This window comes from Microcebus murinus, chromosome 2 (genome assembly GCF_040939455.1).
Source record: "Microcebus murinus isolate Inina chromosome 2, M.murinus_Inina_mat1.0, whole genome shotgun sequence".
Classification (NCBI taxonomy): Eukaryota; Metazoa; Chordata; class Mammalia; order Primates; family Cheirogaleidae; genus Microcebus; species Microcebus murinus.
Window position 1 is genome coordinate 33,067,635 of NC_134105.1, and position 25,282 is coordinate 33,092,916.

The window sequence follows — 25,282 nt, forward strand, 5'->3', positions numbered from 1 at the left end:
CTGAGTCCCCTGGACCCTCAACTTTTTCCAGTGGGATAGTGGAGTAGTCCCAAGGCCAGAGATCATAGTAGGTAGGGGTGAAGAGGGACTTCTCCCACCTTCCTTGCATTTGTCTCATTTTTGGCTGGAAGCAAAAAGGGGAAACATAGGTACCATAAATGATCTCAGAATGGCAAAAGTAAAAGAGATCATAAAAAGAAACTGCCTCACCTAACTCCCTTATTTGTTAGATGAGGAAATTGAGGCCTCAAAAAGGGCAAGCGACCCAACAACAGAGCCCATATCTGTATTTTCTAGCTTCATGATCAGTCCAGAGTTCTCTGTACTGCACCACACTGCCCTCTAGAGACAAGGGCCTCATCTGCCCAGCTCCAGTGCCTAGAGTCAGACTACAAATCCCACAGACACCTTCACCCATTTTCCCATTTGTGGGCATGTGCATATGCCAGAATACATACAGATATACTCAGGCTTGCACAAACCTCCCCAGTTTGGGAGATACACGTCTTCAAACACATACAGACATGCATGTACACATGGGTGCACCCTCTTACACACACAGTTCCCCATTAAATAGATGTCAATCTCAAGAGACCTGAGAATAAGGTCAATTCCTATCCTTCCCCAATCACTGACTTTCATTGACCATACAACGAATAATGGCTACTGTGTGTTTGTCTGGGCTTCAAGTTCAAACCGGGTCAGACCAGAGGAACTGCCTTCAGTTGGTATCTACTGTGAGACAAGTGACAAGAGTGAAGCTATAAGGAGAGAAACTGGATTTACATCCTCCTGGCCTTGGGCAAGCTTCTTAATCTCTCTGAGTCTCTATTTCAGCACCTATAAAACAGGAACAAAGCCCTTTCCTTGCTGAGCAACCCTGAGGGTTAAATGCAATAACATGTGTAAAGCATCTAGCACAGAGGCTGGCACCAAGTGGGGCCCCTTGCATTGGTGTCCTATTATTATTGATACTGATAGACATGGTCCAACCTACCTTTGCAGAGTTGCCTATAGGGCTGGGGCGGGGGTGGGGGGGTGAGGGCTGTGCCTCTTGCCTTCAAGGAAGTCTCCCTGTCTTTTCCTCTCCTTTTCTGCAACCCTTTCCAGTTTCTAGGGTCCAGAGTTGCCACAACAAAATCAAAAGAAGGGGGAAAAAAAACCCTGGGGAGAAGGCAGAGTAACTAAGTGCTCCCTTAGCTCTCTTACTATTAACAGCACCAATGAGTCCACCTCTCCACTGCTGCCACGCCCTGCCTCTCTCTCAAACTGTCCTCATCTTTCCACAGTATTTATGCCTCTATTAGCTTAGTGAGGCCCCCCTGCTTGCCTACCTCTGCAGATTCAGAGAAGCAGCAGATCTAGTTCCTTTCCTCAAGTGGCTCATAGTCTCTCACAAGGACAAACCAGGCTACACACAGTAACCACGAGGCATGGACTCTGGGCTACACTGGGCCCTAGTAACTGGTCCTGAGGGTTAAAGTACACATTCTATAGTCAGAATGCCTAGGTTGGAATCCAGGCCCCAAACAGACCCAGGAGAGCTCCCCATTCTCCCATGGTCCAAAGTGAGCCCAGAACTCACTTCCTCAGGGACACAAGAGAAGACTGAGGGGGCTCACAGTGGGACTAGGACACAGAGCTTGTACTCCTTGACAAGACATAGAATCTGAGCAGCAGCCAGTCAGAGGCAGACAGACCCTGGGGCAGGCCTGGTTGTGAAGACCTACCACAGAGAGTACTATAAGAACTCCAGAGTAGAAGTCGATCTGCAGCAGCTGTGGGGAACCTCAGGGGAAGAAAGAATCCCAGCTGCCCTGAGCTGATTCTCACCTGCTTCCTTCCCCCTTGCGGGCACAACCACCAAGGCTACAGACCAAGGCAGGCTAGCTCCCTGGTTGAGGGTGTGCCAAGCTGCCCACCCACACACAGAGTACAAGCACTCCTCTAAGAGCTTCACAATATGATCTCACCAATTCTCACACTTCATTTCCCACATTTTACCACATTTTATCTAAGGATACAGAGGCCTTCTGCCCAGTGCTCTCGGCCTGTCCACAGCCACAGCCAACATGCTACAAGGCAGGGTTGGCCACTTCCTGCTAGCCCTGGGCCATAAGCTCTTTCTTCCTATGCATGGACATAAACATGACAGGTTCCCAGAGCTACTGCACCTCTCTTAGAGGGCATCTTAGGCTGGCACCACTTTTGACATTGGGCTATGATTCCTTAGTGCACTCGCTGGCTCTCACTCTCGCTGTCATTCTGCTTTTCCTTTGGTAAAATGGCTGGTCCACATCAGTAGCTTAAGAAAACCTGAAAACTACTGTTTGCAGTTCCCTATCCAGCAAGCCATCTCACCACTTCAGGCCTTTGTTCACGCTGCTCTGTCTGCCTGGATGCCCTTTCCACTCTGTCACCTGAAAACTTACTCATCTTCAAGACTCAGCCCAGCGTCTCCTCACCAAAAATTTCCTAACTTTCTTTCCCATACCCCAAGTAAAACTGACTCCTCCTTCCTTTGCACTGGAGGGAGCATTTAAGACCATGGACTCTGGAGTTTACTGCCTAGATTCAAATACCTGCTTCATCACTTACTAGCTGTTGGACTGTGTGGAAGGAACACAACCCTCTGTGCTGCAGTTTCCTCCTCTGTACAACGGCTAATAATAGTACTTACCTCTTAGAGTTGCTTGAGGATTAAGTGGTTTAATTCACATAAAGTATTTAGAGCAGACACTGTTTTTACTATTATTATTCATTATCTCCAATTTACAAATGAGGAAACCAAGGTTCCGAGAAGATAAGTAACTTGTCTAAGAACAAAGGCAGATGATAGAGCCAGGAATTGCCTTAAGGTGAATATGACTCTGCACTCCATTGGACATCTACACATGCAGATGGCAGCTGGAATCAAGGGCACGAGATGTCCGACTCTTCCTGTGTGAGCTAAGAGTGAGCTAGTCCAAGGACAGCATTAAGCTCATCCTCCCTGATGCTTACATGAACTCAGCTTGGGGGAGTCTCATTTTCCTAGCTCCTGCCCACAAAGTCCTATATGTCTCCTTGACTTCTCTTCTCCCTGTAGTCTAATCATCTCGTGTTTAGTGGTCAGTACTGGGACAAGGGAAGGTGGGAGCATAGTGCTATCATTTCATCCTCAGGTCAACTCTAGGAAATGGGTATTATTTTTCTTGTTGTATAGAGCTGAATACTGAAGCTAAAAGAAGTTAAGTGACTCTCCTAAAACTCCACAGGCAGTAAGTATAGAGCCAAGATTCTAAATAGGCCTACTGGACTCCAGAGGCTAAGTTCTCTGTGAGATATTAGTCATCTTTAATAGGTTCAGAGAGGGTCTTGCTCCAGATCACATAGACAGTTGGTAGTGATATCTGGTCTGAGCCAGACTCATCTGGATCCAAAGCGCTTTCTCTTGCACCAGTGATTTCTAGTCTGTGAGCCACTTCCCACACCCCCAGGGCCTAGTGTATATACCATGTATCACCTGAAGGCTAAATGAAGGGCAAGTCTCATATAGTGATACTTTTTTTCCAGGTTTTTGCAGACTGCACTATAATTAATAAAATACAAATCATTTAAAAACCAGGCCGGGCAAGGTGGCTCACGCCTGTAATCCTAGCACTCTGGGAGGCCGAGGGGGGTGGATTGCTCGAGGTCAGGAGTTTGAAAACAGTCTGAGCAAGAACGAGAACCCGTCTCTACTATAAATAGAAAGAAATTAATTGGCCAACTAATATATATAGAAAAAAATCAGCCACGCATGGTGGCGCATGCCTGTAGTCCCAGCTACTTGGGAGGCTGAGGCAGAAGGATTGCTTGAGCCCAGGAGTTTGAGGTTGCTGTGAGCTAGGCTGATGCCACAGCACTCACTCTAGCCTGGGTAACAAAGCAGGACTCTGTCTCAAAAAATAAAAATAAAATAAAAATAAAAAATAAAAACCAATGAAATTTACTATAATTTTTTTCATTATGTACTTTCTCTATCATTATATACCCAAAATACAAGTTCCACCAAGTCTTGAAGGGGGATGTCTGTGAAGTTTTCTGATATCACTAAGGGCTCCTTGTCCTCTGCTTGCCTACCTCCCTAAGGGCTCTCCAAACCCATACTTAGGTACCTTTCCCAAGGGACTTTCCTGATCCTTGGTGTGGAATCTGTGTGTGGAATAACTGTCCAAAGGTCAACAGCAGCAACAGGAGGCAAAATCCCTTCCAGGATGTGAGTTCTATGAATGCTAAGAACTGATGCAGTCTCCAGCAAAGAGGATTCAAGTCCTGGGCTATGGAAGGAAGGAGTCATGGAGGCAAGTTTCTGTCTTTCCTATCTTAACCTCCAACTCCTTCCCTGCCCACCTGCCTGAGATACATGGTCTGGGGAAAAGAGCATACTGACCTGAGTTCAAATCCTAGCTTCACCTCTTCCTGGCTACATGCCTTTAGGCAAGTCACTTAACTTCTCTAAGTTTATTTGTCTGGGAGATCCGGCAGAGGAATAGGCATCTGGACTGTGGAGCTCATCAGGCCAGCCCAGCATTCAGTGTGGATTCAATTATGCTTGTTGATGCTGAGTGTGTGCCAGGTCCTGTGCTAGGCATTTGAGATACAGAGATGGGTGGATATAGACCTCACAGTCTAGTAGGAAACAAAAATATGTAAGCAAATAATTACAAGAGCATGTGGTATGCTCAATACAAAGTTCTTAAGCATAAAAAGGAGGTGATTTACTAGTTCTACCAGAGGTGGGGGAACGTCAGAGAAAGTGTCACACAAAAGGGTTTTGAGGGATGAACAGGAGTTTTTCCAACACACTGGAAGGGGAAAGGCAATGTAAGCAAAGGGAACAGCATAAGTAAAACAGTCATGCATACTTGAAAAGCAGCAAGAAGTCTGATATGGCTGGAATGTTATGGAGGGACAGGAGATGTGGAGATAGGGATGCTACAATGAGCTAGATTATATAGGGCCTTGGTATCTCGTTCAAGAGAAAAGATGGAGCATAGCCTTTGATATCTACCCTCTTGGCTCTGGTGCTCTTCCTGTCAAAACAAGTACCCTGCAATCGCACCCTTTTCCATGCCTTTGATTTAAGAGTTCCTCTCCTGGCCCTGACAGTAAGGCATTTCTGTCCCACAGATTATAACTCACTCTGGGCTATTATTCAGCTCCCCAGCCCTGGCCCTGCTGCAGTTAGTCCAAACATAATATCCTTCATGCATATATTATCTGTCTCCCTATTATCTGGAATCATTTCGGAATTAAATTTCAGTCCTGCAATATTGGCTTCAGGAGCGGCGCGCTTTATGGGCTAGTCAAAGGTTAGAATACCAATCAAAATAACAGTGCCGATGCAGCGAGACATTTTAATATTCCAAAACCCGGTAATTGTAAAAGGACATAATATTTTTTCCCTGATTACCCCAAAGGCAACACATGTTAACAAGGCGAGGGAAGGAGTGAAAGAAATTTCAGAGTTCAGACAGCTGTAAGACATATTTAAAGGAAAAGCCCAGGCTGGGCACTACACCATGGGGGTAGGGACACGAGAAGGAAGGAGATATTCCCTCCAGCTCCAGCAACCCCTGACTCCAAACACAGCACTGTTCCCTCCTCCACCTCTGGACTATGCCCCAAAAGCTTATCCCCAGTGGCAGATGTTACAGAAGATGGGATGAAAAGGGAAATAACTCAGGATTAATCCAGCAGCATCCAGCCCTCAAGACTGGCCCCTCCCAGTATCAAACCCGGCAGCAAGCACTCTGGGCTGCTCTCCTACTCACTCTTCCCTTATCTCACACACGTACCTGTGCCCCACCTCTCCCTCATTTATACGTAGTGCTCTGTGTCCTAGACTCTGCAAGTGCTTTTTCCCAAAGACAGCTAGAGGCCCTGATCTACATAGCCCGCAGAGCTGACTCCCAGCAGGATCCCAACCCACAATTGCCCACCGCCCTATGGATGATGCTCTGTGCTTTGGATGATGCCAAAGACCTGGGACCATAGCCCCAGTCTGGTTCTGACCACTGAGTGGCCCAGAAATATCTGCCCTCAGAGCATACTTCCCCCCTCCAAAATAAAACAAAACAAACACCTTGCAGGATCCCCAGATAGTCACACCTTTCTTGGTTTTCATTTTTATTTGTTCTTGTTTTTCCCAAATTAGATCTGAACAGCTCCAGTAGAGAGGCTCTGTGGATGGCACCTTGTAGCCATCTATCTATAAAAAGTCCTAGCTTCCATCAGCCTGCCTGTCACTTGAGCAGCTTTATGCCCACAGTTCCAAAAAAGGACCCGACTAGCAGAGTTTTGGATCCTCTGACTCCTGATGGCTTCCCAGCCAGCTCAGCCCACTCACTGAAGCCTCCAATCTGCATCATCCTGACCTGCTGACCTGCCTATGGCCCCTAGCAAAGAACTTCATTAAGGCCGAGAATTTATTCCTCCATAAGCCCTTAATTTATTACTGCACTGATTGGGACTCTGAATGCTCCAAGGTCAGGAAAAGTCGTACTCAATCGTAGACACCAACCCTCCCTTCAGCAGTTTCTCCTGCTGTCCCCTCCCAGGGGAGGGGGGGGGAGACAGAATGCTCCTTGGAGGGACCCAGAAAGGTCTCCTCCTCCTTACTCTAAGAGCTGGTCCCAATCCCACCCCCTCCAGAGCACTCAGAAATCACAGCAGGGCATAGAGTCTAGACAACAGAGGAAAAGTGGAGCAGCAATCTTCATACCCTAACATATCTGAGTCTGTTAAATTCTAGGGGGCCTCCATCCCTACAACTGCTGGGCATGACTGGCTGAGCCCTTTCTGCTGGGACTGACTCAGAATCCAAAGGCTGCCTGTCTGCTTCTCCAAAAGTCCACCTGTATTAGTCTGTTTTGTGCTGCTATAAAGGAAATAACTGAGGCTGGGTAACTTATGAAAAAAGGTTTATTTGGCTCACAATTCTGATGTCTTGAAGAGATCAAGATCTGGCATCTGGAGAGGCCTCAGGCTGCTTCCACTCATGGTGGAAAGTGAAGGGGTGCCGACTTGCACAGAGATCACATAGCACAAGAGGAAGCAAGAGAGACAGGGGAGGTGCCAGGCTCTATTTAACAACCAGCTCTCTCAAGAACTAACAGTGAGAATTCACTCAACTTCGAAGGAGGGCACTGCTCCATTCATGACAGATCTGTGTGCCCCCCTCCCCCAATATCACCTATTAGGCCCTACCTCCAACACTGAGGATCAAATTTCAACATGAGGTTTGGAGGGGACAAACATCCAAACCATAACATCATCCAATCAGGCCCAAGCATCAGAGGGGATTCCAGAAAATGTGTGAGTGTGTGTGCACACACTTGCATGACTTGGTCTGAATGTACATGAACCGTATGTGCATAGGTATGCATTTGTACATGTAGTTATACATGTGTCCATGCATATGAAGTAGGTAAACGTATTTTATGTGTGCATGTGTACATCTACAAACATCCTTATAGAGGTCTCATCCAACCTTTTTGTTTCTTGATTCCTTATCTATAATAACAGTTTCTTCTACCCAACATTAGCTACCCACTTCTATGGCCACACCTTGGAACCTACCAACACACATAACTGCCCCATCTCTGAAATCACTCAGATATTCTCTAACCAAAATCTCTAATCCTTCTGTCGGGCACGCTCAACTATACCCTGTATACGTGTTCCTCATCTTACTGGTACCTAACTACTTTTTCCATGTCAATCAGACCCATTGCTATCTTCTCTTCCCTCAACATCTGGCTTAGATCCCATAGTCCCTCTTGTCAACTGCTGTCTCGTCAATATCTTCAACTCCCTGTTCCTTTTGTTGTATCTCCTTGAGGAAAATCTCTACCCTGGATGAATCTAAATGTCTACTTCTTCCATGCCCACACCCAAGTAGTTGAGTTCCTCACAACCCTGTGCAGTAGTTGCTATTATATTTTGCACCTTAAGGTTAAGAAAAACCAAAGCATAGAGCAATGATGAAACTTGTTTAATGTTTTCACATTAATATGTGGCAGAGCTAGAACTTTAGTTTTGCCTGACTCTTTATGCTAAAGAGACAGAGAAAGAGAGTAAGAGGGTAACAGAAGAAGAGAGATCATGAGAGTGCGGTATTGCAGAAACCAAGGAAAGAAAGTGTTTCAGAAGAGAAGTAGTCAGCTCAGAGATGGCCACACAACATAAAGACTGAAATACAAGCACTGGCCTTAGTAACAAGGACCTCTGTGACCTTGGTGAAAACTCTTGGGTGGCATGATGGTGACAGAAGCCAAACTGGAAGGAACTGTTTGAAACTGAAAAGTCATACAACCAAACCGAGTGGCTCCACTATGAATTAATGTCATCAACCTCAACTGGACCCTCAGCATTGCTTAGAAAGCCTACTATACTTCTCAAGTCAGCTTACCCATCTATTCTTTACTGAAACTATAGCTATCCTTTCTACGTTCCACAATCCTTCCCAACCTTCCTCTCTTAGTCATCAGCAAATGACTTACCTTGTTTCATAGAAAAATCCCCACATGGGATGGGAACCACCTAAACTTGCCACTACCAAATCTACAAGCCCGCCCACATCCATCTGTACCCACCTCTTCTTCCCTCCGCTACAATGGAAGGGGGGACCTTCCTCCTGAAGAAACACACTTACAAGAATCTGGGATCGCCATCCCATCTCCTCTCACCTTCTCAGAGACCTCCTTTACTGATTCTCTCTCATTTTTCTAGTTACCTTTCCTTTTCTAACAGATCCTACAAAAAAGCACATGTCTTCCATCTTAGAAAACACAGCCTGCCTGAACCCCACACCTGCCCCTCCCTTAGCTCTTGTCCTTTCTCTCTCCTTCAAAGGCACATTCCTAAAAAAGTTTAAGTTTCTCTGTCTCCTCATTTCTCATTTACTCCCTGATTCTCTCCAATTTGGCTCCTGTCCCTATCATGCCACTCTAAGGTTTTCATCAAGGTCACAGAGGTCCTTGTGCTCATATTTCAGTCTTTGTGTTGTGTGGCCCTCTCTGAGCTGACTACTTCTCTTCTGAAACACTTTCTTTCCTTGGTTTCCCACTCCTCCTCTTCTGAAATACTTTCTTTCCTTGGTTTCTGCAGTGCCACACTTTCATGATCTCTCTTCTTCTATCACTCTTTTACTCTCTTTCTCTGTCTCCTTAGCACAAAGCGTCAGGCAAAACTAAATTTAAGTTCTAGCTCTGCCACATACTAGTGGGAAAATGTTGAACAAGTTTCATCATTGCTCTATGCCTTGGTTTTCTCAACTTTAAAATGCAAAATACCAACTACTGCACAGTGTTATTGTGAGGATTAGATAGTGTAGCTATGTAAGTATAGTGACTAGCACAGTGCTGTCCAGAATACATATAATGCAAGCCACATATGAAATTTAGAATTTTCTAGTAGCCACATTACAAAGTAAAAGTTTTTATTTTAAAAACATATTTTATTTAGTATATCCAAATATTTTGACATGTAATATAAAAAATTATGATAGTTTGCATTTTTTCATACCAAGTCTTCGAAATATAATGCATAATTTACACTTACTACACATATCAATTGGGACACTTCATAAGAAACAGTCTACATTAAGATTTTATATAATTAACTGTTTAAAATGTAGATTCACCAATCCAAGTTGTTCTAAACATACTTAAAAGTTTATCAAGAAAGTTTTTAATTTATGTTTAAATTAATTAAAATTAAATAAAAATTAAAATTTGTTCTTCAATCATTCCAGCTACATTTCCAGTGATCTATTGCCACATGTGGCCACTGGGAACTATATTGAACAATACAGGCCTAGCACACAAATGCAATCAATAAATAAGAACTATTACTATTACTATTAATTTTTTTTTTTTTTTTTTTTTTGAGACAAAGTCTCACTCTGTTGCCCGGGCTAGAGTGCCGTGGCGTCAACCTAGCTCATGGCAACCTCAAACTCCTGGGCTCAAGTGAGCCTCCTGCCTCAGCCTCCTGAGTAGCTGGGACTACAGGCATGCACCACCATGCCAGCTAATTTTTTTCTATATATTTTTAGTTGTTTGGCTAATTTCTTTCTATTTATAGTAGAGACAGGGTCTCGCTCTTGCTCAGGCTGGTTTCAAACTCCTGACCTTGAGCGATCCTCCCATCTAGGCCTCCCAGAGTGCTAGGATTACAGGCGTGAGCCACCATGCCCGGCCTATTATATTAATATTAGTGACCACTCTTTCTCCTCTGTTTTCGACTCTTCCTTCTCTATCTCTCAAATGTTGGTATTTCTCAGTGTTCTGTCCTAGGCTTTCTTTTCTTCTCAACCTATACATTCTGCTTGGGCAATCCCACCCACTTCCACGTTTTAGTTATCATTCAACACCAATAACTCCCCCAAATTTATATCTCTTATTCAAATTTCACCTCTGAACCCCAGACCTATATACTCAACTGCTTCCTCAATAGTTTAACAACAAAATCTCAAAGGCATCTTAACTCAATATGCCCCACCCTTAATTCATCTTCTCTTCTAACCTTAAAACTTCTCCTTCTTTCATTATCTAAGTAAATTCATTCCAATTCACCTAGTTACTCAAATCATAACTTCTGAGGTCATGATGGTGTCACATCTTCAACCCTCACAGCCAATCAATCATCATTTCCTCTTTATTATACAGTCAGTGCTGCTATAACACTCACTTTGAAAGAACAAATTTGTTCCATGCAAGTGATATATTAGGGTACAATTTAACATAACACAAATTTTGCATTTGTTTATTGCAATTCTGTCCATGAGAAACACTGGATAAACACGGGAAACTATACTCAGCTGAAGAGAGCTGTGTAGGAATATACAAAACACATGCATGTACATACCTCCAATGTCAACCAGCTAGCTTGATCACGACATCCTATAGACCACATTCATCTGGTTATAACTTTCCATCTGATTTTACACTATCTTTTTCTGCCATTTCACAATAACTCACAATCTATAACCCTTGTCATGCCCATTTCTACCAGCAAAGTATGGGTCTTTTTCAAGGTGAAGTGCCATATTTATTGTAGTATTTATGTATTTCTTAACCATTTAACATGTGTAAAACTACCCTACCATTTTTATTAGATTCTAACTTTTTTTTAATGTGTCACTGATGAAGTTTTTGAGTGTTGTACTCCTAACAAAATTTGTACTGCACAACTTTCTGTAGCATGGTGATTTTCAGAAACCTATATGTTGCATTATAGCAGAACTAACTATATTGTTTAACACTCAGGAATCAGTCCATTTCTCTACATTTCCATTGCTATTGGTTTAAACCAAGTAACTATCATCTTTCACCTAGTCTATACCAATGGTCTAATCCTGTGGTTCTCAACCAAGGACAGTACTTCCCCACTTCCACCCCATCCATTGGACATGTATGGAAGTGGGATATGTGTTTTGGTTGTCGTATGACTTGGGGAGGGACACTACTGGCATTCAGTGAACAGGGGCTGGGGATGCTACAAGTTCAGCAATATCACCCAGTGATTTGTCCCACCTGAAAAATGCCATATGCAGCCCCTTTAAGAAAAACCAGTAATTAGTCTCCCAAATCTGCTCATAGCTCTCTCTACATTGCAGCCAGAGAGAGCGTTTATAAAATGCAAATCAGATGATGCCTCTCCTAGGTTTAATACCCTATAGTTTCTTCCCCATGCCCAAAACATAAAGGTCAAAATCAAAGTATGGTCTATAGGCTCCCGCCTCCCCTTCCAGCTTCATCTGATCTCACTCTCCTCTTGCCACCTTCAGTATGCTTTAGGCAGTCCTTGACTCAACAAATAACAGGTGTCTATGTGCTACAAACTATTCAGAGCGATGGGGATAGAGCAGTGAACAAAAAAGACAAAAATTCTGTCCTCCTGGAATTTACATTCTAGTTCCATGAAGCTGTCAGGCTTCTACTCACATCAGGGCCTTGCAACATGCTGTTTGCTGTGTTTAGCCAATTCCTACACAAACTTTAGGTCTCAGCTGAGACATCCTTCCTTAGGGAACTATTCTCTGACCCCATCCCACTAAGGCATTTCCTTATTATATGATCTATGACCCTGAATTGTTTAGTGTTACTCAATGCAATTGAAATTATTTGTTCAACATCCATATTTTCTGTTATATCCCCAGGACCTCGCACACTACCTGGCACACAGAAGAACCCAATAATATTTGCTTATTGATGAAGATGTATATGTTTATCTGTGTACATGTGTCTTCACACTTTATGAATACATATTTATATTAATAAATAAATTCATATCTGGGTATATTTCCAAATATTTTTGCAGGTGACTATGTTTATATGAATATGTACACATGCATGTATGGATATGGACATAAAATTTTAGAGTGTACTCACTTGGGTGCATTCATTCACATGAGTACATGTATATATTTGAGCATGTGCATGTGTGTGTGTGTGTGTGTGTGTGTGTGTGTGTGTGTATGTCTCTGTGTGTGTACATTCTTCCAGGTCCTCAATGACAGCTCTGACCTCCTGGAGGGAACTGGGCCCCAAGTCCTCTCTAAGATGACAGCTCAATAAGAATACAAGATCATTCATTCAGTGACATCCCAAATGTCAGTGAGCACTGGCTTGCTCCACTCTGCTACAGGGGAAGTAGGTGGAGGCAGGAGATGTGGAAACCTGGCCGTTGAAAAGATACTATTTCCTGATGCAACCCACACCATTTGTGGAGAGGAGAGGGCAGCTGAAAGAAAGGCCTTAGGAAATGAGGATGGGGAATTCAGTCCCAGTTGCTCACTAATCAGACCAGGACCCTACCCATCTTTTTTGTGCAGCAAAACTCTGCTAGGGGAGTTGAGGAAGAGGAGACAAAAAAGGGAAGGAGGAAAGATAAAGTAAGGTCAAGGACCAGAGAGGACTGTGTCAGAGCCTGGATCACATGGAAACAAGGCACAGAGTAAGGCTTTTACATAATACTTCTGCAAGCTTGGCAACAACCTCTCTGGCTTTCCTTTTAACATTACTCTTCTTAAGGGAGCAGGAATCTTAGTGCAGCCTGCACTAAGTCATATAGCATAAAGGTCAGAAAGATTACCATGCCCCTGGGCCTCTAGGACTCTGCAGCCTCTATGTCTTGAAAGCTGCTAGCAAGGAATGAACTACTCTAGAATTAAGACATCTCTCATTTTGGACCTTTAAGCACATCTGGAACACGACATGACTGGAGTATAGAGAGGAAGGTGTTAGACCCCTTGTTTTTCCCAGACCTGCTAAGTTTACCTCATGAGAGGAAATTACAAGGCCAACTGGGAACAGGGTCCTCAGTTTCCCCTCGTACCCATTCCCACCCTCTATAGCTCAGCATAGTCTGGCAAAGAACCAAGCTGAATAGACTCAGGACAGCCTGTCTCCACCCCTTTGGGTCCAGCAGTCCCAAGGTGGCCCTGGGTGGCAATGTTACCACACGGGTCGGCTGCTTTCCTGCCTTTCTGCCAAGGAACCTAGAGGCAGGGAGCTATCCATATACCAAAAAGTCTAGTGAACTTCACAGAGCAATTGTTCATGGTCAGTGCCTGCCTCGCCTGGCCGGGCCTTCACATTGCATTTGCTGAGGCCAGCAAGCAGCCTTGGATGTGTTCTGACAGCTGGCGTGCTGTCTTCTAGGAGAGCATGCCTAGCCACACCCGCACTCCTAGCCCCACAAAGCCCTGCCTGGGAAGCTCTAAGGTGCCAGTTCTCAAAGATGAGTTAGTCAGCCAGCAATTATTCACTAGCACATACTCTGTGCCTAGCCCTGGTCTAGCCACAAGGGACACAGAGAAGAACCACATTCAGTCTCTGTGCTCCAGATGGACATGTCTGGAAGAAAACACATATGGACTCGGTTTCAATTGAGATAACTGATAGCCCAAGTGCCAAGGAGCCTCAAAACTGACTTCTGAGCTTCTCAGCAGATGTGATAGCCTAGCTGAATCTTCAAGGAAAAGGACTATGCCTGAAGAAATATGCCTAGGGGACATTTCAGACAAAAGGACGGCCATAGGCTGAGGCCTGAGGCTAGGGCAGAGCCCAGCCTCCTCAGCCAAAGAGCAGTAGTAAGCAACAGTTGCTCAGCTATATGGGAGATCAACAGGAGAGGTAGATAGGGGTCAAAGTGCAGACAAGCCAGAGTGCAAAGGATTTTACAAATGCTGCTGCAAAGCATGGAACTAAGTCCAAGGTCATTCTTAGTGTGGCACAAATATTTATAAAACTTTCTCTTCCACTGCTCCTCCACCTGCCCGCTTAGCTCCAGGCCACAAACACACCAAAAGCATGCTGCTCTCCCTGCCAAGAAAGCAGTCTCTCCTCCCCGTGTTCATATCCCTCCTTCCTTGAATGCCCAGTTCAAGACTCAAATCACCATAATACCAAGGCTGGCCCCCCAGTGAGCCCTCTCTTCTCTGAACTTCCTGGAGTCACTAAACTGACTGATGGCATGAGGCTCCTGAGGCTGCTCCAGGGCTGTTGTCCTTAGATCAGAATGACTTATGAGGGTGAGTCTCCCTAGTGGACTAGACCTCCTGGAGCAAGGATCCCCCCAGAGCAGGGACCTGGGGAGCCTCGTCCTACACATCCTTTCTTCTGCTAACCTAGGAAGTACAGCACATACTAGGAAAGTACAGATTTCTGGGTGATTCATCCTCTGCCAGGCCCCACCATCATAGCTACACAGGGTCTTTGCCAGGCCCCAGCTTCAGAGCAACTCTCCATGTGCTTGTTGCTACATGAGTGCCAGCCTCCTCCCTCATGCCCAAAGGGAATTAGGTTCTAGTTTCCATGGCCCTTCTTCACAGAAGCAAGGCTCCACTGGAGCTTGGCCGGATGAAAGCCAGCTTGAATGAACTCCAATTCCCAACCAGAGGGAGGTATCAGGGCAGCCAGGAGGTTCAGAGGCCACACTTAAGATGACATTAAAGGAGAATACTTTCCCAGTGGCTCAGCTAGCACCGTATCTCTCCTAGAGACAACACAACTCGGTCCAGAGATTTAACTGGGACTTCTCTGCATGTCTGGGTGACACCATCTAGTGCAGCATCACACTCCACCCAGAGCCTGGTCCCCAAGCAGCTCCCCACCCTCAGAAATAACTATAACATTTCAGTGCATATGAGCTAGGGAAGAGGAAGGAGGGATGTTAAGGAAAGAGAAGGACAAAAGAAGAGGAAAAAGAACAGAGATGAGAAAAGAAAGCAAGGGAGGGGAGCTCTGAGGCCCAGGAGAACCAGAGGAAGCACCCAGGCGGAGCTCACACACGGTACCTTTTTCAGATTAATCCACTGCTTGAAGTAATCCGCCACTGGCAAGCCCAAGTACTGGCACTGGCCTGGGAGCCTACAAAAAAGAGAAGACAGAACAAGTTGGGTACACCCATGTCCCAGATATGGAGACTTAAGCTAGGAAGTCCAACATAGTCTACAGGACAAATAGACCCCAAAAGGCCAACCCATTAGCTGTGGTTTCCATCCCACCCAAAAAAAGGATCCTACCTCCAGCACCACGGATACTGGGCTCCAGATCCAGCCCTCAGAACCAAATATGAGAGTCCGAAGACTCTATTCAAAATAATACCAGCAGCTACTATTTTCTAATAGCTTTACAATGTGCTGGGACTCTTACTTACCTTTTCACATTTAAATCTTCAAAGTGATGCTGTGAGTTAGGTACTATTATCTACATTTTACAGATGAGGATATGAAACTCAGAGAGGTTGCCCAAGGTCCCACAGCTAAAACATGACAGTGCCAAGAACTGAACCCAGTTCTCTGACTCCAACGTCTATATTCTTTCCACACACCAGTTTGTTGTTACTGTTAGCAAAGAGGCAGAGAGACAAGTCAGGAGGAGAGAAAGAGCACACGATTTAGAAATAGATGGGCACCAGATTCAGCTCACATTTAAGCCTCTAGCTACAGGCTTTTTTTCAGATAGAGAAGAGGCCACACAGAAGGATAAGAAGAGGTCAGAATTTAAACCAAGGGTCTGTTCTTGCTTTTTCTTTAAGTTAGAATTTACCCACTAACTCCCCCTCTACCTGATGATGCTGTTTCACCCATACAAATCTATTCAACCAAACATGCACTGATGCCTAATGGGGGTCAGGAACTTACGACTCAAAAAGTAAGACTTAACCCCTGTCCATAAAGGGCTCAGTTTGTTCAGAAGAATGGACAATGAAAGAAAGAGACAAATACACCCTTACGTTGCAGCAAGGGGAGAGCGCATGAAAGGATGGAGGAGGATGCCAGAAATATTAGCTGGGAAAGATCACAGTTTTCATCCTAAGAGAAGAACTTGGCCATAGGCAATGGAGAGCCTCTGAAGAGTTGTGATTTACCAAGATTGTTCTGGGGGCAGCAAAAACAGACTAAAAAGGCAGGGTAGTAGCCAGGCAAAGAGAGACAGTAGTGGTAGAGACAGTGATCAGGGAATAGTCGTCAGAGATGTAAGGGAAGCCCTGGTGACCAAATGGGATGTGGAGCCCAATTCAAAGGTGCATGGCATGGGTAGCTTCACGCCATGAAGCTAAGATAGATACAAAGATAGGAGGCAGTAGCATAGAGAGCATATTCAACACCCACAGAAGGCCAGCATTTAAGTCAATTTTATTATTGTTTTAGAATTCTCTACATGTAGTGTACTTCCTTTCTGAGGGGCAGGGGGCGGGGTGACTGCTCCCACTGCCTCACCCTCAGCACACCACTAGAAGGAAGAGTTTGGGAATGCAGTTTTAGATACATGCTGACATAGAGTAAGCACTCGATGCCTGTTGAATTTGAGGTGCCTAGGAGACATTTGACAGTGGAATGATGTCTACGAGGCAGCTCGATATCCAGTTTTGAAGAGAGGTCTGGACTAAGGATATAGATTGCTGAATCATTTGTCTAATTTAAATAAAACTAAAGCCGTGAGAGTAGGTAAGATCACTTGGGAAGAGTGTAGAGATGAACAGAGGGCCCTGGCTAGTGCCTTGTAAGTTTTATTGAGCTGAAATGAAACCAGGCCGCCTCTACCAGACATCATCATACACAAGGAACTCACTGCTTCACGCAGCAGCCGGCTCTAACTTTAGACGCAATTCTTAGAATATCCTTCCTTAAATACTAAATTAAATGACACTGCATATCAGCTCAGCAAAAAAAAAAAAAAAAAAAAAAAAAAAACTAAACTAAAATCTGTCTCCCTGTAACTTCTTCCCATGAGTCTAAGATATGTCTTTAGAAACAACAGAGAACAAGACTTCCATCTCTTCCCCATAGAACACTTCCAAGATCTGAGAGTCCAGAAAGCTCTTCCCAGAGTTCCCTACTCCAGACTACACACTCTCAGCAACTTCAAGAGTTCCTCAGCCCAAGATGAAGGGGCATCCAGATAGACATACCCATGTGGGACAAAGGACCAAGAATATGAGGAAATTATGCTAAGTTTTTTAGAATGAAAAGTAACTTTAAGAGCTAGAATGTGGTTGTCTAAGAAGCAGAACTGTAACCTGACAATGATTTTATTTCCTTCAATTTTTCTTTATTCCTTATCCTTGGAATTTAGAAAATGCTTGCTGAGTAATTTTAGAAAACTAACATTCAGGCCTGTAAGTGAAGGGAGCCACCAGAAGCAGCACAACCTGCAAAGGAACAGGTCAGGGGAATCGGCCAGCAAAAGGCAGAGAGCCCCTATCTTCTTCTCCTTTAGCCAACCCAGCACCCCCTGATTCTTTTAGTTAACACAGGCCAGGAGTCCTGTTGGCTCAGTTCTGGGAGGAGCTCCCTTTTGAGCAGAACTTCTGAGGTAGATAACAGCTGTAGACATTTCTATCCAGTAGGAAGAGTCTAGGTCAGTAGGATCCTGCTTCCTCCTCTTAGAGACCCTACACCAGAGGGGCCAGCTTGAGGACAGACCAAACATTGTCAGGCTGGATACTCAGCCTTAGATATGGCTCAGCAGCAATCCTGAGCACCCTTCTGTACCCCATGTCTCACTGGAGACTACAATTCTCATTTAGGGGCTCTACTCACTTGCAGGTACCCATGCAGTTTGCAGACTCACTTACGGGCATTTGGGTTGTTCAGTAGTCCTCTGGGTGGTCCTAGCCCTGTGACTCTAAAATATAAGCAGTACAGATGTAGCAGGGCCCAGCCCCATCTTCACCACAGACACAGAACCAGATGCCAAAACTTGAACTTCCAGGTGCCTCGTGGGAAGACAGCTAAACATCTCTCTCACACACCCCTACCCCAGCTTAGAGAACACTGAGATGATGTCTGTGAGGAAGGTGGGTTACAGTGGTTGTCACCCCTTATACAAAAGAGGAAACCGAGGCTCAGAGAAGAAGGATTTGCTCAATCATACAACCAGCCAAAGAACTAGAAAGAACTAGCCTTAGAACTAGAAATGGAATCTAAGGCTCCAAATGCACAGGTATCAGTTGGGTAAGATGCATTTGGAGCTCTTTACATTCCTGGGGAGGCAAAGACCAGGGCCTTAGAGAGGCAGGTAGCATGGTGGTCACTGGTGAAGATCACACCTGGGTTCAAGGTTCTTAGGAGCCAAAGGCTAGGATCAGCAGGGACCAGTGGGTACATGGTTCCACCAATTTGGAAAGAAAAAGGGCAAAAGACCCCCCCTGACAGAAAGGGTCTGAATGCTGTAAGTTCCTACCAGATACTGATCCCAAGAAAAGAGCCACTGGCAGTGGGCCCCGGACTAGCCTGCGGGCACGAACGTGCAAGCAGGTTTATGGTGCCCAGGTCTCCATGCAGCTGGATTCACTGGGCACAAAGCTCCCCAACTGCCCAAACATCATCTGGTCATGCTTATTACTGTTGCCCAATGAAATTTTATGCACCGAGTCCACAGGTGTGATTTCCCCTTCTTTATGAGGGTCGGAATGACATCACTGATGGCCAATAGAAAAAAGCCAATTATGTCCAGGCCATAAAAAGGAATGAGATTTTTTTCAACCAAATCAAAACTTCCTTCAGCTTCATGAATGCAAGGGGCCCCTTTAAAGAAGGGCCCCCCAGTCCTGCCTGTGAGCTCTAAACTGAGGCACATGATTGCATTTCAAATAGGGACAGAAAGGGGCTCCACCTTTGGCATTTGCCTGTGGCCCTGCTCTTATCACACTGGTCCTTCAGGGTCCTCAGAACAGAACTTCAAACCCTATTCTCAGACCCTAACTTGCTCCTCACTACTCCATCCAGGGGAAAGTTAGAAAAGAAGAGGTACTCTTCAAGTCCCTTATGAATCCTTTTGAATAACAAAAAAGAAAGCACAGAGCCCTCCCCTTGCTTAGAAAGAAGGGAACAATATAGGGGGAACAGGATTGTAAGAAACTGCCCCCAAGCACACAGCACAAAGCAAAAGGAGCCCAGTCTTCCCCACCCCACCCCTCATTCAGCCCTACCACCTGCAGCCGAGCCACTCTGGCGGGGCCCAGACAGCCCTGATGGCAAACAGGTGTGGCTAGCTTGGCGCCAGCCAAGACAGGGGAGTAGCTCATTAGGGAAACACCCCCCTCACTAATGGGTATGGTCAAGGTGGAGCCATTGTGAGCGGAGCTCAGCTTTGAAGATTAGGTGAAACGGAGCTGGGGGGAGCGCTGCTAGGCTTGAGGCAAGGGGACCAGCACATCCATGGAGGTCTGACCCACAGACTAGCAGATGGACACCAACAGTCAGGACCAGCAAGAGCTCAGGCACCAGCACTAGAAAAGGTCACAAACATTCCTTATGTGCTTTCATCTCTTCAAGTCTTAGGGACAGACCCAACTCAGGGAGATGCACGTCACTCACACTTTTAGCAGACTTGAGCCCTTAAAAAGGAGGGAGACCACCCAACTCTGGAGCCATCTGTGACCCTTTCAGCCTCTCAGGAAAGGCTGTGGGACCTGGATCTTGAAGTGATGTGGGCTGTCAGTCCTGTGCCCAACAGTTTAGGACAGGCATATACTGTTCACCTACAGGAACAAACTATCGTGTTCCTATGACATGGGGGAGTGTTGGGGGACAAAGGTGAAGAGAAGGGGAGAGGCTCTGTCTTCTTCAAAGTCATCATTGGACCATAATGGCACAGAAGGCCCAGCTACCCAGTAGGCCAGCAACAGCCAGCCAAACAGCCAGATGGAAGATCCTGCCACAGGACACCTATGAGGGGTGGGTGGGGCTTGTTTCCATGCAGAATTTCCACACTGGCTCATTCCAATACAAATACTCTCAAAGAATGCTGTCCCTAGCTGTCCTGCATCTCAGAACTGTCACAATTTTCTATGCTTCACTCCAAGTCCTGAGCCTCAGGAAAGGTCCCATTCCCACCGGATCCCAGTCTGGGAGTCCTATCTAGCCAGAGCTCCCACAGTCTGCATTTTGTGAGTCTGCATCCAGCACGCACAGGCTACCCAGCGTAGGCAGCACTTCTCTGGGACACAGCTCTTTGTCTCTTCTGTTTCCGTTTCCCCACCCAGAGGAGATAAACAGACCCTGGGTGATAAACGGCCTGCCTTTCACGATCACTTTTCCTCAAGTTGAGAAGAGTAGCTGGTGATGGATGGGCTGGAATTTGGTTATCAGGAAGGGCTGTCAGCCAGAGGTGCCTATCTCCTCCCCCACTACGCAGGGCATCATTACACTGTGGCATCAAGGTAAAATATGACCAAGGGGAGGGAAGGAAGAAAGAGGGGAAGGCTGAGCTTACACACGGAGCAAATTGAGCAACAATGAGAGCAGGCACGAGGCTGGGACGTTAGTTATCTGCCCGTGACACCTTTTATCTCTGCACAAATTGGTCCTTCCTCCCCCACCGCATCCTCTTATACAAACAGAGGCAGACACAATGTGTCACCACTGCAATAGCGTAGCAATTTAACCCGAATTAGTGAGGGGGTCAAGCTAGGAAATAGGGGTTTCTCATTTCAACAGGTTCCTCAGTCTCGGCTCTGAACCACCACATTGGGGGGAGGAGGGTGGAGAGAAAGCAGACTCATAATTGAATTCACTCACTTGGCCGCTGCTGATGTATAAAAAATTAATGCTCGAGCCTCCTACTTATCAAAGCTGGTTAGTATCCATCTCACCTGCGAGACGCACCATGTCAGAAGACACAGCATGGCCCATCCCAGGCAATGTAGGAATCCGGCAGAACAGGAAGGAGGGAAGGTGCTGCCCAGAGGCATCAGCCCCAAGCAAGAACTCCCTGCTTGAAACCCACAGGACAGGGTGCTGGAGAGGGTTGGGGAAGGGGAGGATGGGGGCTGGGGCTGTTATAGGAGCTGATCTCATTAAAGATGATTCTTGACAGTTCAAGAATACACTTGAATCTACAGAGAAAAGCATTCTGGCTCCACCCTCCAACAGAAGATGTCCAGGGTGTTTTATGAGTAACTTCCCACACCATAAATACACACACACACACACACACACACACACACACAACCCTCCCCACACCCCAAATACACATATACACACACACATTGCTGTGCCTGAAACTGGTGATGCCAATGGCAGTACTGGTGGCACTGACAAAGCAAAAGAGCAAGGAGGAGAGGAGCCTGGCCTACTGCCCAGGGACCTCCCCTACTAAGGGACCTGGAGCTGGAAAGGCCCCGCATGATAAGGAGTACAGTTCAACCCCCAGCCAGCACCATGGCTCCATTACACTGTGACAACGTGGTCAAGTGACCATGTATCCTTGGGTAAGTGACATCACCTCCATGCTCTGCTCTGTGAGGGTTTAAGGAGCCAGTCAAGGCAAACATGCTCTATAAACCAGGTCGCATGGAAAGGATTCTGGCTCTAAGGAGATCAACTGAGACCAAACCTGCACTAGCCTTTGGAGATGCTTCCAGACCACCTGCATTGAGAAGATAGTGCTTTAGTCAGGAAAAGAACACTGGAGAAGGCTTGCTGGGATGCCAAGAAGAGGAAAAGTTCAAGAACCACTCCACAGCTACAAAAATGACCTCAAAAAGCTTGTGCTGAGGGGAAGAGTTATGAATGGAGGAGGCAGCTTCGGACTCATTCTCCAAATCCAAAGAGTCAGCACACAAATACCAAGGAACAAAAGCCAAGAACCTACTCCAGACTGGGAGAACTCCAAATGGGAGAACTTTCCACCTCAACTGACTACTTCGTATTTATGAGTATCGCTGAGACCCAGGACCATCAAGGTAGAGGCTAATTGAACCTGATCCCTATATTCAGAGAGCAGCCAGGCCCACCCAGAAGATAGCTATAACATACACAGAATGACCCCCTGTAGGAGAGACCACTGAGAAAGGGCTGTCTCACTCCTGGTGGTGGGGAGCAATGTGGAGGGCACTTATAGAGACTCAGCTGTTGTGGCTTTTGCTCAAGCGCGTGCGTGTGTGCACACACACGCACTGCCACACGCTGTCCCTCCATTCTTCCCTGCCTGCCCACAGCCCCAGGGGAATGCACTGCTGACTTCTCAGCCCACTTTGCCCCCACTTGCCCCATCCTCTGGGATGGCTGCAGGTTACAATTCCAACCACAGGCTTCAGAAAGATGATACACTTGCTGGAGCCTGCAAAGGGTCAGGCGAGAGTACTGTTTGAAATACCAGCATGACAGCTGGCTCCTTGTCTGTCTCTCCCTCCCTCACCCCCCTCCCCAAACTTGTCATGGTACAAGAAGTCTATAAGCAGCCCATCAGCTTTAAATATCAGTGTGCGTGAAGCAGGAGCACGAGCGCGAGGGAGCGGGAAGCAGACAGCGAGCGCCTCTGTCGCCGCTGCCTGTCAGGGAACACTAATGAATTTCACCACCAGCAGCCATGCTTCAGATGGGGGCGAAGTGGGGGTGGGGGTTTTCTAGGGAAACTCTCGCAGTATTAAAACACCTTCTACCAAAGCCCAAGGCCCTGTTAATAAATGCCACAGTGGAGCTGAGAACTGCAACCCACCACTAGGACTTTAAGGGAAGGGAAAGGGTGGGGCACACCCCGCTGTGCCCCACCCTTCCAGATAGGAAGGGGAGCGCAAGTGTGAGGCTGGAGGGAGCCAGCGGAGCCCCGTGACTAGGGTGGGCGACCTCTGGCAAGTCTCCCACCTCACCTTACAACCATCAGCCATACTTATAAAGTCTGGGCTGCTCTGTCTAGAGGACTAAGACATGAAGGCAGGGCCTCTGGCAGGGAGGGATGCCCAGTTGTGGCATCCTGGCCAGACTCACCAACCACCCCACTTCACATCAACTTCAGCTAACTCACTTCACAGTGAGGCCCCATCGCAAGGGGTTAGCCATCCTTCCAAAACTGGTGCAGGGAGTGAGGAAGACTCTAGTGCTAGTCCTAGTAAGAAGCTGCTTCCTCCACATATGTCAGGAGTCAGAGTTGTTCATAATTTTGCAGATGAAAAAATGGAGGTTGAAAGTGGTAATGTGACTTTCCCAAGATCTTACAATTAGAAAGCAGTGGAGCCAGGACTTGACCCCGATCTCTTTTAATTCCACAATACCATGCAGCTTCTATGAGGAGGGGCTAATCACCTCACTGTCTCCTGGATGTCCTCTACTGCCAGGCCCTGCCCTCCCCCCCATTCCCCCCAACTGGTACACATGCACCTCTGGCCTGGCATAGGCCACAGCTGCCATGTAGCAGTGGGCTGGGCTCCAGGCCAGGGTGAACCCAGCCGGGTAGAGAAACCCTGGGAGTGAGCCAGGCCATCACCTGGGAGTCTCCACAGCTCAGAGGACATGGCTGCAGGCATAGGCCTTCCCTTGGGTGCCCTCTGCACAGCTCTGATCAGCAGTGTCTGATCTGGCAGCAACCTGCTGTGCAGGGGGCAAATGACATTTAATTTCCTCTTGGTTTCCCTATAGTACAGACGAAAGGCCATCACCTGCGTCTGGGTCTGGCAGCACAGCTGGACGTGTTCCCAGACATGCTGCTCTGGAGAGTTCCCAACAGAAACCAGAACACGGGCGGGTACAAAGGGATGCCCCGCAGGCCAGGATGCCAGTCTTCCCAAGGAAAACCAACCTCAAATCCCTAGTGCCAAACAGTTGCTCAAAGCCTCCAAAAGGCACTGTATGTGTGTACGTGTGTGTGTATGTGTGTGCATACACACATACACGCACACACAGCCCTTCCCTACTCCATGGCTTTTTAGCCCACCTACCAACTACCTCTAATCTCATTTCTCCCCCACAAGCCACATGAAACATACAAGTGCCACAAACACCCCGTGGAACAGAATAACATGCATCTCTCCAGTGCCACAAATAGTCCTTGAAATCCTGTAACTTTTATCTCTCCAGTCCCTCTCTAGGAACACCTCTCCAGCATCCTTCCCATGGCAACTCTTCCAAGGAAGGGCACAGTGCCCCACCTGTTGTGACTGTGGGAAGTGCTAGAGCTGCCACTAGGACCTGGCCAGAGCTTTCTTTCCCACATGGACTGGCAGAACCCCCCGCAGGGAGTAGGGTATGGGGAGGAGGCTGAGCAGGTAACAGAAGTTTCCAGGCACTGTGGTTGGTGCCTCAGCTGATGAGCTATTCTCTTTTTGGCCAGGGAAACCAGGAGCTTCTTAGTAGGTTGAGCTGTCTCCAAGATACTTCATTCATCCTGCTGCCGTCTTCACCTGGTCTGTGGCTATCTTGACCCTACGCCTGAGCTGCCTTTGTGTGGCCTACAATGCCCTCTGGAGGCTCTGCTGAGAGGCATCCTCCTAGTGTTCAGGATCTGGGCTGTAGTCTGACCTCTGCTCCCATATAGGTGCTGGTCTTCTCTGTCCTGACTCCAGCTCCCCTGACTCCTTCAAGACATGTAAGCACTTGGCCTACACAGAGTCAAACTTGTGGGTGGGCATGAGAACAGGCTAGTGGTTTTTAAACTGTGCTCCATGGAGCTCAAGGGTTCTAAGGAGGGATAGGTTCTAAGGAGGGATATCAGGCTGCTTCATGGACTGGGGGAAGAAGAAGAATGGGCCAGGCCTTTCCCTAGCTTCAACTGGAATAGCTCAACTTAATATTGGGCTTTAATTATTTTGTTCAAAAAAAAGTTTACTGCTAAAAAACATTCTATCCATTCTGTCTCTCAACGGTGTTCCTCTGGGTTCTCATAGCACTTGTTTTGTACCTTCTTTATAGTGTTTTCATACTCTACCTTTCTGACCATGTAATTAGTTATGCATGTGCTGGTCTCTCTGTCCCAATCACCTGGCAATCCCTACAGTCCCCAACACAGTACTTACTTTTTTT

At 46.5% G+C, this 25,282-nt stretch overlaps 1 protein-coding gene across 9 annotated transcripts in view; it reads right to left on the bottom strand.

The window, feature by feature from the left end:
- ERI3 (ERI1 exoribonuclease family member 3) overlaps nt 1–25,282 on the bottom strand; it is a 133,698-nt gene that overhangs the window by 49,767 nt on the left and 58,649 nt on the right. For all 9 annotated transcript variants that reach the window (XM_012775946.3, XM_012775944.3, XM_012775941.3 and 6 more), the window contains one exon: nt 15,332–15,404. In XM_012775946.3, coding sequence (XP_012631400.1) covers nt 15,332–15,404 — 73 coding nt within the window. The remainder of the gene's footprint in view (nt 1–15,331; nt 15,405–25,282) is intronic.